Source organism: Crocodylus porosus, unplaced genomic scaffold (assembly GCF_001723895.1).
Source record: "Crocodylus porosus isolate Cpor-Errol unplaced genomic scaffold, CroPor_comp1, whole genome shotgun sequence".
NCBI lineage: Eukaryota > Metazoa > Chordata > Crocodylia > Crocodylidae > Crocodylus > Crocodylus porosus.
In genome coordinates, this window is record NW_017728919.1 from 2,834,020 (window position 1) to 2,844,568 (window position 10,549).

At 41.7% G+C, this 10,549-nt stretch overlaps 2 protein-coding genes across 5 annotated transcripts in view; both read left to right on the forward strand.

The window, feature by feature from the left end:
* The first annotated feature begins 54 nt into the window (after positions 1–54).
* CALR3 (calreticulin 3) lies at positions 55–9,836 on the forward strand. 4 transcript variants are annotated; one of them, XM_019538394.1, is made up of 9 exons: positions 60–206; positions 698–799; positions 2,526–2,729; positions 3,530–3,624; positions 4,761–4,970; positions 6,618–6,731; positions 6,817–6,960; positions 7,606–7,698; positions 8,492–9,836. In XM_019538394.1, exons 1-9 carry the CDS (start codon positions 116–118, stop codon positions 8,657–8,659), a joined length of 1,221 nt encoding a protein of 406 aa, XP_019393939.1. In that variant the 5' UTR covers positions 60–115; the 3' UTR covers positions 8,660–9,836. The 4 variants fall into 4 exon arrangements, with proteins under 4 accessions (XP_019393940.1, XP_019393939.1, XP_019393941.1 ...); XM_019538396.1 differs by having other exon boundaries at positions 9,017–9,836; XM_019538395.1 differs by lacking the exon at positions 6,817–6,960 and having other exon boundaries at positions 55–206.
* Positions 9,045–10,549, forward strand: part of EPS15L1 (epidermal growth factor receptor pathway substrate 15 like 1) — a 53,698-nt gene continuing 52,193 nt past the window's right edge. The window contains exon 1 of the mRNA XM_019538451.1: positions 9,045–9,060. Within this exon, the coding sequence (XP_019393996.1) occupies positions 9,045–9,060 (16 nt within the window). The remainder of the gene's footprint in view (positions 9,061–10,549) is intronic.

The window sequence follows — 10,549 nt, forward strand, 5'->3', positions numbered from 1 at the left end:
GTGGGCGTCCGGACCAATCAGAGCCCGCTCTGGTAAGAAGCGCGAGGGGGAAGTGGCTGAGGCGTGGGGTTGTGCGTCCGTTACTGGCTGGTGGTGCCCGTGAGCCGCTGGGCCGATGGCACTGCTGGTCCGCGCCGCGCTGTTGGGGGCAGCGCTTGGCCCCGCCTGCGCTGCCGTGCATTTCCGCGAGGAGTTCACGGACGGAGGTGCGGGCCCGGGCGCGGCCGAGTTTGCGTGGAGAAGACCGCTCCGCTGAGCCTCTGCGGGTGGGCGGCCGGTGGAGCGGTGTCCTGGTCCCGGGTGACGCTTGTGGCGGTTGCCTGGCGGTGGATGGGAGGCTGCGGGCCGAGGCGGGCCTCGCTTGCCTCTGTCACGGCGGCATTCGTGCGCTGACTGTCAGCACCGTTATCCCAGAGCAAAGCCCTTTGTTCAGAGTCGAGGTGAGGGCGGGGGCTTCCTACCCAGGAAGTCATCTCTGTCCCCATCCGTAGGGTCCCGCAACAGGGCTTGCCTACCAAAACCCTGGTGATACCTGCTTAGTACTATGTAATTCTGCAGCCACAACCTGGAGTCTAAGGAAAAACATTCAAGGTCTTGGGAGGTATTTTTATATAACTGATTAAGAAAAACTCGGTGTTGTTTACATTGTTTAGAAGCCTAGCATTTCCATTTTAATCTAAACTAATTAATTTGACAGTTAACTGGCAAAGGAGATGGTTGAATTCTCAATATAAACCCGACCTTGGGAAGTTTAAGCTGACCGCTGGAAAATTTTATGGTGATCCTGTCAAAGATAAAGGTTTGTGAATTTTAATGAAAGTGTTGTTTGGAATGAATAAATTGCAAAAACCCATGGGTAAATTTGTAGTCTCAGCACATTTAGCAAGTTCGTAAATAATACTTTGCATTATTCTCCTCAGAGCATTACATCTGGCCAGCTTAACAGTCATGAAGTTCTTGCTTTCTAGACGAGCGACGTGTCCTTCTACAGACCTGCTGACAGATCAGCGGAGATGTAGTTGGTTGTGTTAGCCTAAAGTCAAGCAGAAGGCAGGATAGACCTGTGCCTTATAGACCAGGGTAGGCAACCCCCAGCATGCATAGCATGCAAAGCATTTTGTTTGGCTCTCGTGCCTCGGAGAAAGGGCTGGGGCCGCATGGCCACAACAAGGATTGGGCCCCTTGCAGCTCCCTTGCTGTCCGCCCCTGGCACACCAACATCTTACAAGTCCAGGTTGAGGGTATTTTTGGCACTGCCCAAAACATTGCCGACCCCGTTACAGACTTACTTAATTGTATATTATATACAGGTTTCTTTAGTTGGAGCTCACCTAATCAGTTGCTGTGAAAGGAAGATGACAAAGCAACGCATAAAATGGAGAGAGAGTTGAATTCAAACGGTAGGGATGAGAGAGGGAAGCAGTGCTGGGAGAGGCAAACAAGCAATCAACCCACAGGGACAAAGGGCTCACAAAAACTAATCCAGGGAACGGGACTAAGAATCCACAGCCTCCGTTTAAACCATACTTAACAATCCTGTCTGCTTTTAAAGCTTTGCGGCCTAAGCACTGACCTCACGGTAGCCAGGGAGGTTAAAATATGCTTCCACAGGCTTTTGTGTTTTTCTGGAGCTGATGTTAAATCGGTGTTCATTCATTCATGTAGGGATTGTCCCATCTGCCCAACATGGGCAGCGGAGGGCACTGTAAGCAGGTGATGGTATACATGACATTGGTAGAGTTGCAGGTGAATGGACCTTGGATATTATAATCTGTTAATCCAGTGATGATGTGGTCTATATTGATGTTAGGGCATTATACGCTGCTCTTTGCATCTCCTTTCACAGTATCTGATTACGGGAGCTCCAACTCACTAAACACTATACTACAGATCTTTAATTTTAGTGAGCTATATAGCTTTAATTTTAATCTACCCTACATTCAGATCACTCATGATACAAATCTAAAAAATGTTGTATTGTTCTTTTTAATGTGGATTATTAATCCAAGAGTATGGCATGATGACTAACTGTATTTTAATTCTTTATATTGCTGTGTCACTTACTTCTGTATATTTTAACAGCGTTTAAAACTGGCTGCTTTGTTTTATGTCTTGTTTGAGGGGAATAGTTTGGTTGTGTTTTTTGGTTTTATGTTGTACTCCAATAAATGAAGAATGACAGGCATCTTTTTTCCTCCACTAAAAACACAGCCACTTCTGCTCTTGATTTCACTTGTGTGACCTTATAGTTTGAGGGCAACTCTATATCAATAATAGTGTAAATAAGAGAATTCCTGTCTCGGTTAAATTAAGAATTAAATCTCTAAATTTATATAGTAAATCTGCACTTGCCCAATTGATGGACTTTTTCTTAGTCAAGACTGACTTATACAGAGCTAACTGTGTAGGCAAATCTTTATGATGTGTCTAGTTATCCACAGATTGGAGGGGAGGAAGGGAGAAATTGAACTGTGTACATGCACGTACAATTGACATGTTATATGCAAACTTCAATATCTTTACAGGTCTGCAAACCTGTGAAAATTCTAAATTTTATGCAATCTCATCACGATTTAAACCATTTAACAATAAAGGAAAGACTCTAGTCATTCAATATACGGTAAAACATGAGCAAAAGATAGACTGTGGTGGTGGATACATAAAACTATTTTCCTCAAACTTGGATCAAAAAAACATGAGTAGTGATTCACCGTATTACATTATGTTTGGTAAGTTTAGTTATACATACATTATTCAAATGCCTCAACTAAATTAGAATGCCTTGACTGTCAGTAATTCTGTGCCTGAGCTATCCTTTGACACGCCATTTATCAAAATGCAAATGAGACGTGTTCATGACTGCTTGAGTGAGAGCTATGAACTAAAAGTGTATGGAACTCTCCTATGATGAAGTTAAATGTTTAGCAAGGTCACTGCAGTCACTAAAGTTTTTGAAAACCTTAACTGTAGTCCAAAATGTGTGTCCCCTGATTGCAGATCCATTTAAATAACAGAGATGTGGAATCTCCATCCTTGGAAGGTTGTTTTAAGAATAGGTTAGGCAACCTTCTCTAGGATGGTTTAGATGGTGGAAGATCTTGCCTTGAACTAAATGACCTCATGAGGTCCCTTCCAAACGCTACTTTTCTGTGATTTTATACTTTACGTTTGTGTACCTCAAGGTAAAACTTAAGCCAAAGATGCTTTATCAGTTGAGAGGGTTTTTTAAAAATTTTCTTTAGTTTGGACTATGGATAACTGCTGCTGTTAAAGGATTTCTGTATATGCATGTGTGGTATTTTGGTTTTAATTGTATGTTTAATGCCTGGGTGAAGAATGCAACATAGGGCTAGCAAAATATAAATATAAATCTTAAAAATAACTGTGCGAATAAAAAAAAAAAAAAATGTACAAGTACGACATGGAAGAGTGCCTGTTGCGTTGTGGTGCGTGGTGTTTTGATTTTTAGCTAAAAGGTGTATGCATATAAAACAATTTAAAAACAAAAGTCATGTTCTATGTTCTTAAGGACCAGATATTTGTGGATCTGAAACAAAGAAAGTTCATGTTATTTTAAATTACAAGAATAAGCTTTATCCGATCAAGAAACAAATCAGGTGCAAGGTAAATGCTTGATATTTCTGAAAGTTATAGTTATGTGAATTTTACATTTATAAAACTGTAAAAATAGACTTGTATTAAATGCACTAGGGAAGTATTAGGTAGTGACTTTTTTTTTGTGGTTTTATTACAATATTGCTTTTAAAGCAGGGATTCAAGGTCTTCTGTATGGAAGATAGATATCATCCTCCAGACTTGCATTACTCTTAAATCAGGGGTTGGAAACCTGTACCACAAAGTAGACGTTAGAGGTTTTCAAGTGTAACCATAACTTGAATTTCCTGGATTTTTAATGCATTTTCTTTTGTATAATTATCATATCCTATGTGTGCATCTTCCCGGATTGATCTTTGCCCACACTTGAGGTTGCATATATATTTCTAACTTCGAGAGATGCTTATTTCTCCTTCTTTATCTTGTCACTCTCAGCTATCCCAGAAAAGGTTTAGGATGGTTTATGATAAAAGCAAAAAATTATGTACACAAACTAAAATATTTTAAATAAGACAGTACAACCTTCCTGCCCCTTCCCGCACACAAGTTTTCCAACCTCATGTTCAGTACTTCTTTTTAAAAATTCTGCTCCTGCATGGCCTACTATTCACTCCTGTTCCCCTGCTTCATAGCCAAAGGAGTTGTCTGTCTTCCTCCTTACAGCCCTTCCCAAGCCTGTATCTCCCTCTCGCAATTGTTCTCCAAACTTACCTTCCCCTTTCCCCGCCCCCCCCCACACTCCCTTCCTCAAACAAAACACATGAATCAATTTTAAAAAAGAACAAAGCAGTCCAGTAAATAAATGTCTGTTTCTCCCTCTCTTGCTGTTCCCCACCGCAGGGCAATTCATTTGAGCATTGCCCTACTTCCTCTCTGCCAAAATGGGGAAAACTGCTGACTCTGGACTTATTCATTGCTACTTTGAGTGCATTTTTCATGACCAGTTCTTGAAGTATGGAAAATGCTTTTATTTGTGCTTAAGCATTTTCATGTTTAGCTTCTATAAAAGTTCTTTTAAGCTTCTCTTGATATTTCAGCTGAACATGGTACATAGACTATGATTATAATGCAATATTATTTTAAAAACAACCTGTTCTCAGTAGTAAAAAGTATTTAACTCCTTTTAAACTCTAAAAATGTTACAGGTTGATGGATTTACTCACTTGTACACACTGATTTTAAGATCAGATCAGACATACAAAGTGAAAATTGATAATGAAATGATTGAGTCCGGCAATCTAGAAGATGACTGGGATTTCTTGCCACCAAGGAAGATAAATGATCCTACAGTGAAGAAGCCTCAGGATTGGGATGATATAGCCCAAATTAATGATCCGAATGATGTCAAGCCAGAGGTGGTTTCCTTTTTAGTTTGTTAGTTTCAAGATTCTTTACCCTGCATTTATAGGGATGCTACCCATTCAGACTGTTCATTCTTCCTATTGGCTATCTGCTTCTAGGTATTTACTTAATGTATTCTGACATTAACTTTCAGGAATCAAGGAGAGGTCTGCTGGCATTGTGAAACCTGAGACTTCCTGAGCACTTATCACAAGGGCATACACTGTTAAAAGCCTTCACGAAGCTCTTGACAGCCATGCACAGCTTATACACAGATATTTCCAGTAGGAGCTAGCTAGAAGTTGCGGATGTTTGTACCCAGAACATGGCTACTAAGTGATGCTAATGAAAAGAGGAACATGAACCCATACAGAACACTAGTCTAAGATCAGGCCTGTTTTGGTCTTCGCATTATAGACCATGTTTGCATGTGAAGCATGCTGATGGATTTGTTGATCCCATTTCAGGGACAGGGTGTCTATCATAATTCTGGTGGAATTCCAACACCCCCCCCCAACTTTCTGGTTCTCTTCTGGAGGGTTGGAACGTAGAAGAACTGTCTAGGTCACGTGATTCTCTGAATAGAAGCTGGATATCTTGCAAAGCTAATTTCTTGATGCAAGTGCTTTACCTGAGTCCTGTGGTGGGGACTAGATAGCAGCCGTCTTATGCATTACTAGCAATGCGTAAGGAGGCTGGTATTGAGTACAGTGGCTCTCAACCTTTTTTTTAGACTCAAGGCATCACTCGGAAAATGCCAGCTCTTGGCTTTCATGCCTTGACTGCAGAAAAATAATGGAGCAACTCTGTTGAAAATAACTCGGCAACACAGCAACAGCTGCATTCCTTTTTTAAATCTCTGGGTTCACCTTGTGAAATGTGTTAATGAAAATTACTGATCTAGTAAAACTTTCCAGAAAACAAACTTTCCTGTATGTTTCCTAGAACCAAATGACCATGACAGGATTGTGTTAAACCACTTCAAACTTTGATTGTGAGTTTTGAAATCCAAGTAGCATTAACCTACATGTACCATGCCCACATGCCATCCCAGTTTTGTTAGGCTTATGAAACTGAGATCTTTGGCGTTTGGTGATTTAGGCTCCTGGCAGATGTTATATTTAATGTGATCGCTAATTAGCCAGTTTGTACAATTAACAGCACAATAAAACCAAATAAGACACAAAGTTATTACAAAAAATATATGTAGTAACTTTGTAGCTGGTGTCCTTTTTTCCCTTTAATTGAATGTGTGGCTAGCGCTGACTGGCATTCCCAGCCATGGGAGGAGACTTGAGTGCCCAGCTTGCTATTTATGGGTGCAGGGGGAGCCTGGGATTGTGGTTTTGGATGCCTCCTGCACGGGCAACAAAGCAAGGTTGGGTTCTGATTCCCCAATCCCACTGTCACGCCCCCTGCCATACACGTTGCATGGTAGGAGGCCCAATTGCTGGGATCACAGATCAAATCCTGGCACACCTCTGCCAGGGGCCTTGGCAAATGAGGCTTTTCCTTTTCTGACAGATTAACTTGTTTATCCTTTTAAAAAAGGATAATAGGTATATTTTTCTTTCTTTCTTGAACTGGTTGGGTAATGTCTCTTGCACGTATATAAAGTTGTGTTAATTTTGCTATCTTCTTTATTCCTATGTATTTTAAAGGATTGGGATGAACCTGAACACATTCCAGACACTAGTGCCGCAAGATCTAAAGACTGGAACAATGCAACTGATGGAGAATGGCGACACCCTATGATCAAGAATCCACTGTACAGAGTAAAATCATTCTAGTTATGGATCACTACTTTAAACTGCTTGTTCTTTTGGCCAAAGGTATCAGGAATTATATGGTTTGTTGTAGGGTGAATGGAAACCAAGGAAGATTGATAACCCTAATTATAAAGGAGTTTGGCCCCATCCACAGATTGACAATCCAGACTTCTTGCCAGACTTCAACATTCTCAGCTATGAGAACATTGGTGTCATTGGACTAGATATTTGGCAGGTCAGTTGTCTTAAATTCTTGCAGGTAACTAGAAATTAAAGTACTTATTCCATTCTTTTCCTGTACAGAGGTGTTGGTCAAACTTTCTTCTGTAAATGTGTAGAAACTGTAGGGCTAATGCCTGTGTTCCTTCCCCCCCCCCCCACACTTGCCTTCATTTAAATATGTAATTGGCTGCATTTTACATAAAGTCAAATATTGCGTTAAACAGATCTAATTACACAACAGCTGTACTGCTGATGACTTTGAGATTTAATGAAAAATGAGGGAATAATATTCTTGTGTTTTCATAAATGTTCTATATACTTCACTAAATGTGGCTCTTCAGTGCATACTTTACTTATGCTCAAATATAGTATGATGATAGGTACATATTTTTTCTTCCAAACTAGTAGTCCAAGCTACTATGGACAAATGTGGAAGTAAAAAAATGTCTAAAGTGTCCATCTTTTATTTAAAGAAATTACAAGGCCTTGTATTCTGGAGTACAATTCTGCAGCCACATAACTGGCATTCTTGGGACTGTACAACATGTAGAATTCCGCAGCATCCGGAATTTTAGTCATTAAAAGGAATAATCACGTTCCCTGACAATATAGTTTTAGCTTAACTTTTTCCATCCAACGTTCTCTCCTTCCATTGAAGGTGAGAGCTGGAACCATTTTCGATAATTTCTTGATCACAGATGATGAAGAATATGCAGAAGATTTTGGATATGAAACCTGGGGAGAAACCAAGGTAATGAATGAAATCCTTATCCCTATTTTAGCCACTCATTATGAAGTAAAAGGATTGGCGTTATGTAAAGGGGTCTGTCTTACAGGCTTTTTATTGTGTCAAAGAAGGAATGTCCCCAGACACAAACAGTATAAAGACAACTATTAGGATGCTTTTTTAAGATCTCCTCTCAAACCCTTGTAAAAGGAATGTACAGTTCTGTGGAGGTTCCAAATAGGACTGCAGTCCATTAGGGGGTCCTAATGAATTGTCAGAGGTCTCTAGCCCTTAGAGCAGCTCAGGGTCAGGAGAGAGAAAAAGTTGCTTAAAACCAAATGGACTGATTCTCATCTTTCTGAAACACTTGCCAAGCATACAGTCTGTGCATGGAGTAATGAATCTTTGTTTAAATGAGCGTGAGTTTGTTGGCTGTACGAGTATCAAGTTCTTATTTCAGCACAAGCCTAAGTTACTGCACTTTTTAAAAGCAGCTTCTTTGTGAAACATTGAATAAATATAGTACCTAGAATCTCCCTCTGCAGGGGCTAGTACTGTCTTACGCTTACTTCTGAGTTGCTACGGGGCCCAGAACTGGCATAAAGCTGGAAAAGTGCACTCGCTTTCCCCCCCCGACAAGCCTTTGCCAGCCATAGACACAACTTGAAAAATCTTGGATGCTTGTTACTAATAAAGGCCTTAATCTTGCAATTCCTTTATAAAGAACTCCTTACCTTTGACTTAAATGTCAAGCTCAATGAACGGAAGGGCTTGCCGACTTGGACAAAAAAAACCCTCCGTGTCCTTTTCCCTTTAGGACCCTGAAAAGGTGATGAACATAAAACAGACTGAGGAAGAAAAGAAAAGGGAAAGGGCAGAAGAAGAAAAACACTTCAGGGAAAGGCTTAACGAGAAGGTAGAAAAGAAAAAAGAATCAGGAAAGAATAAATTAAGGAGGAATACTGTCCAGAAGGAAGAGCTTTAATTCTTATTTGTGAAACTATCTAAAGGGTTTGCTTTTTTTTTTTACCTGCTATAAAGGTTTTACTGTCCTGTTCCCTCCTGCTACCCTCCCTTAGTAACAAGCACTCAACAATATTATTTAAATCTTTTATTGAGAGCCTGGCTAAAATATTATTAAATTATAGATTTCTTTTTCAAATATTTTATTAAGAAGTAAGGCTTCTGATTCTAAGAATGTTAAATTGAAATGGAATTCAATAAAAATACCAAATGTATTAAGACTTGGTAAAGTATCTCTCAATGAAGGGTGATTTATACTGAGTGGGTCTCTACAGGGGAAGCTTTACTGCACATTAAACTTTGAATGTGTTACTTTGGGTGTTGACTTTTGCTTCTCTGAAGATGGAATGTCCAGTCCTCTCACTCCCAAAGGAGGCCTTTTGCTATCGTACTCTGTATCAGCTGCAGAAAGACACAAAAGCCTGTGGCAGAACACTTCAGCCTCCCTGCCCACTCCACTGCTGACCTCAGGATCGCTGTTCCCGAGCAAAAAAACCTAAACAAACCCCAAAACAGAAATGAATAACCCATTTGAATGGGAAATTGTGGGAACAAGAAATCCATTACAAACTGGTCTCTGTTAGGTTAACCTAAGTGAAATCTTAGTTTCTAAAGGTGAATATCTGCCCTCCTTTCTGACTGACTGACTTCTGACTAAAATGACTACCTGGCTCCTTGTATCCATCATGTTTCCTTGGCAGATCTACCAGAGGGATCTTCCCTTCAGTAGCTATTACTTTCTTTTCAGGAATACAGCTTTTCGAAGGGGATGGAGGGATGGAGAAGAGGTGGAAGACGCCTGGTTTATCTTACCTAAACACTTACTATCCCTTGCTAATTACCTAGGCTAGGCTAGGGGGTGGCAACCTATGGCCCGTGGAGCTATTGTCTGGCCCAAAATGCTACAGCATCATCTGTGTGGTGCCTGGACAGCAGGAAGAAGTCATAGCAGTGGCATCAGAAGAATAATCCCAGCCTACTGCTCCTGAGGTGTTGCTGACCTGTGACTTGGAGGCATCTGGAGTTAGATGCATCCAAGTGGGTTTCCCACATCTTGTTCAGAGAACCCAGAACAGCTGCCATATCTTGCGAACGCTGGTATTGTCTCTTATTCTCTGGCATTTCTAGGCTAATGATGTTGTAAAAAGAAATGATACAACATCGATCTAAGAGTTAAGTGAGTGAGTCTCCCGTGTTGTCCAAAAGCTGAAATTCAGATCGTTTTATTATCCAGGAATTCAGAAACAGAAGCAGTGGAACTTGCCCTAATAATCCTCAACGTAATATGTTGACTTAGTTACTTCAAATGTTTTCTAGTAACAGCTTTTGAACAGAGAGAAAGGTGGGGAGCTGGGGGTAGACAAGTTGGGTAAAGAATGGGCCCAGGGGACGCTGGCACTTGAAGGGGGAGCCTGGGGTGGAGTCTGGTCTGACTGGTGGGGGCATGGACGGGGTGGGCTGGCTGAGGGGGAGACCAGCAGTGGAGTGAGACAGTAAAAGTCCTGGGAAGGAGACTGAAGTGGGTGCTGCCTTGTGTTGCAACAGCAACCAAGGACACGTCGATGAAAGAAGAGAAGTCATCAGGAAGGTATGACCCGCGCGTAGTAGGCGGAGCAGTGAGAAGTGCTTGGACTTGACCTCTCGGAGGAGCAGACCGACCGGAGCTGCTGGGGAATCAAGGGCCGATGTCCTGGCGCCCGGCTGCGTGTCGAAATCTTAGCAGTTTCAGTGGTTTGGGGCTCGGGCCTCGGGCCGGCGTCTCGGCCCCGCCGGCCTGGCAGCGCGCGCGACAGACAGAGGGACGGAAGCCGCCCCGCCCATCGCTCGCCCCGCCCCCCCCGGCCGCGGCCCG

Excerpts from the sequence above, each read along its gene's own strand:
- CALR3 (XM_019538394.1), top strand. The coding sequence starts at position 116 with ATGGCACTGCTGGTCCGCGCCGCGCTGTTGGGGGCAGCGCTTGGCCCC. Across the intron at positions 800-2,525 it reads TGATCCTGTCAAAGATAAAG|GTCTGCAAACCTGTGAAAAT; the intron begins GTTTGTGAATTT and ends ATATCTTTACAG. Across the intron at positions 3,625-4,760 it reads AGAAACAAATCAGGTGCAAG|GTTGATGGATTTACTCACTT; the intron begins GTAAATGCTTGA and ends AAAATGTTACAG.